This window comes from Grampus griseus (genome assembly GCF_964374135.1).
Source record: "Grampus griseus genome assembly, chromosome: 16".
Lineage (NCBI taxonomy): Eukaryota > Metazoa > Chordata > Mammalia > Artiodactyla > Delphinidae > Grampus > Grampus griseus.
In genome coordinates, this window is record NC_139010.1 from 3,802,279 (window position 1) to 3,803,993 (window position 1,715).

The 1,715-nt window shown below is 39.2% G+C and overlaps 1 protein-coding gene across 1 annotated transcript; it reads left to right on the forward strand.

Moving 5' to 3' along the window:
* The first annotated feature begins 631 nt into the window (after positions 1–631).
* LOC309834633 (peptidyl-prolyl cis-trans isomerase A) lies at positions 632–1,392 on the forward strand. Its single transcript, XM_082673617.1, has one exon. The coding sequence runs from the start codon at positions 665–667 to the stop codon at positions 1,157–1,159; it is 495 nt and encodes a 164-aa protein (XP_082529743.1). The 5' UTR covers positions 632–664; the 3' UTR covers positions 1,160–1,392.
* The last annotated feature ends 323 nt before the right edge of the window (positions 1,393–1,715 follow it).

The window sequence follows — 1,715 nt, forward strand, 5'->3', positions numbered from 1 at the left end:
TATCTGGAGAAAACTATAATTTGAAAAGATACATGCACCCCAATGTTCATAGCAGCACTATTTACAGTAGCCAAGACATGGAAGCATCCTAAATGTCCATCGAGAGATAAATAGATAAGGAAGATGTGGTATATATATATATATATATATATATATACAATTTAATATTACCCAGCCATAAAAAAGAATGAAATAATGCCATTTGCAGCAACATGGATGGACCTAGAGATTATCATATTAAGCGAAGTAAGTTACACAGAGAAAGACAAGTATCATATGATATCACTTACATATGGAATCTAAAAAAAATGATGAACTTATTTACAAAACAGAAATAGACTCACAGACATAGAAAAGTAATTTATGGTTACCGAAGAGGAAAGGGGGTGGGGGGAGGCTGGGATCAACATATACACACTACTGTATATAAAATAGATAATCAGCAAGGATCTACTGTACGGCACAGGGAACTCGATATTTTGTAATAATCTAAAAGGGAAAAGAATCTGTAAAAGAATATATATATATACACACACACTGTGCTATATACCTGAAACTAACATGACATTGTAAATCAAGTATACTTCAACATAAAAAAATAAATAAAGAATAAACATGGGCTTTGCAGACGCCGCCACATCGGAACTTCCCGCGCAGCCCAACCATGGTCAACCCTACCGTGTTCTTTGACATCGCCGTCGACGGCGAGCCCTTGGGCCGCGTCTCCTTCGAGCTGTTTGCAGACAAAGTTCCAAAGACAGCAGAAAACTTCCGTGCTCTGAGCACTGGGGAGAAAGGCTTTGGTTATAAAGGTTCCTGCTTTCACAGAATAATTCCGGGATTTATGTGCCAGGGTGGTGACTTCACACGCCATAATGGCACTGGTGGCAAGTCCATTTATGGGGAGAAATTTGATGATGAGAATTTCCTCCTGAAGCATACGGGTCCTGGCATCTTGTCCATGGCAAATGCTGGCCCCAACACAAACGGTTCCCAGTTTTTCATCTGCACTGCCAAGACTGAGTGGTTGGATGGCAAGCATGTGGTCTTTGGCAAGGTGAAAGAGGGCATGAATATTGTAGAAGCCATGGAGCGCTTTGGTTCCAGGAATGGCAAGACCAGCAAGAAGATCACCATTGCTGACTGTGGACAAATCTAATAATAAATTTGACTTGTGTTTTATCTTAACCACCAGACCATTCCTTCTGTAGCTCAGGAGAGCACCCCTTCATCCCCATCTGCTCCAAATATACTATAATCTTTGTGCTCTCATTGCACTTCTTTGGGTTCCATATTTTCCTTATTCCCCTCCAAGTTTAGCTGAATTGCAAAGTTAAGTTTATGGTTATGAAATAAAGACTAAACAACCAAAAAAAAAAAAAAAAGAATAAACATGATTCACTTTAGAGTTTGGATTCACTTTTGAGTTTGTAATGATTTGTATTGTGCTAAGATACAGAGAAATAATGGTGGTATTTACTTTAGAAATTCCTGGTAGATATCCCATTATTTTCTGTGTGTGCATAATTAATAGATTCACACGTATTTAGGTAAAACACATGTGATGTAACTTTTAGGAAGAGAACCCTCTTCAGCAGTTTAGACGTGAGGAAGGCTGGTGTAGAGGCTGGAAGTGTGGACTTGACTTCCTGCAGTGCCTGAGACGGACCGATTGCTTACATTCCTTTGAGACTCAGTTTTCTCATCTGTAAAAG

Coding starts and splice junctions, on each gene's coding strand:
- LOC309834633 (XM_082673617.1), top strand. CDS start 665: ATGGTCAACCCTACCGTGTTCTTTGACATCGCCGTCGACGGCGAGCCC.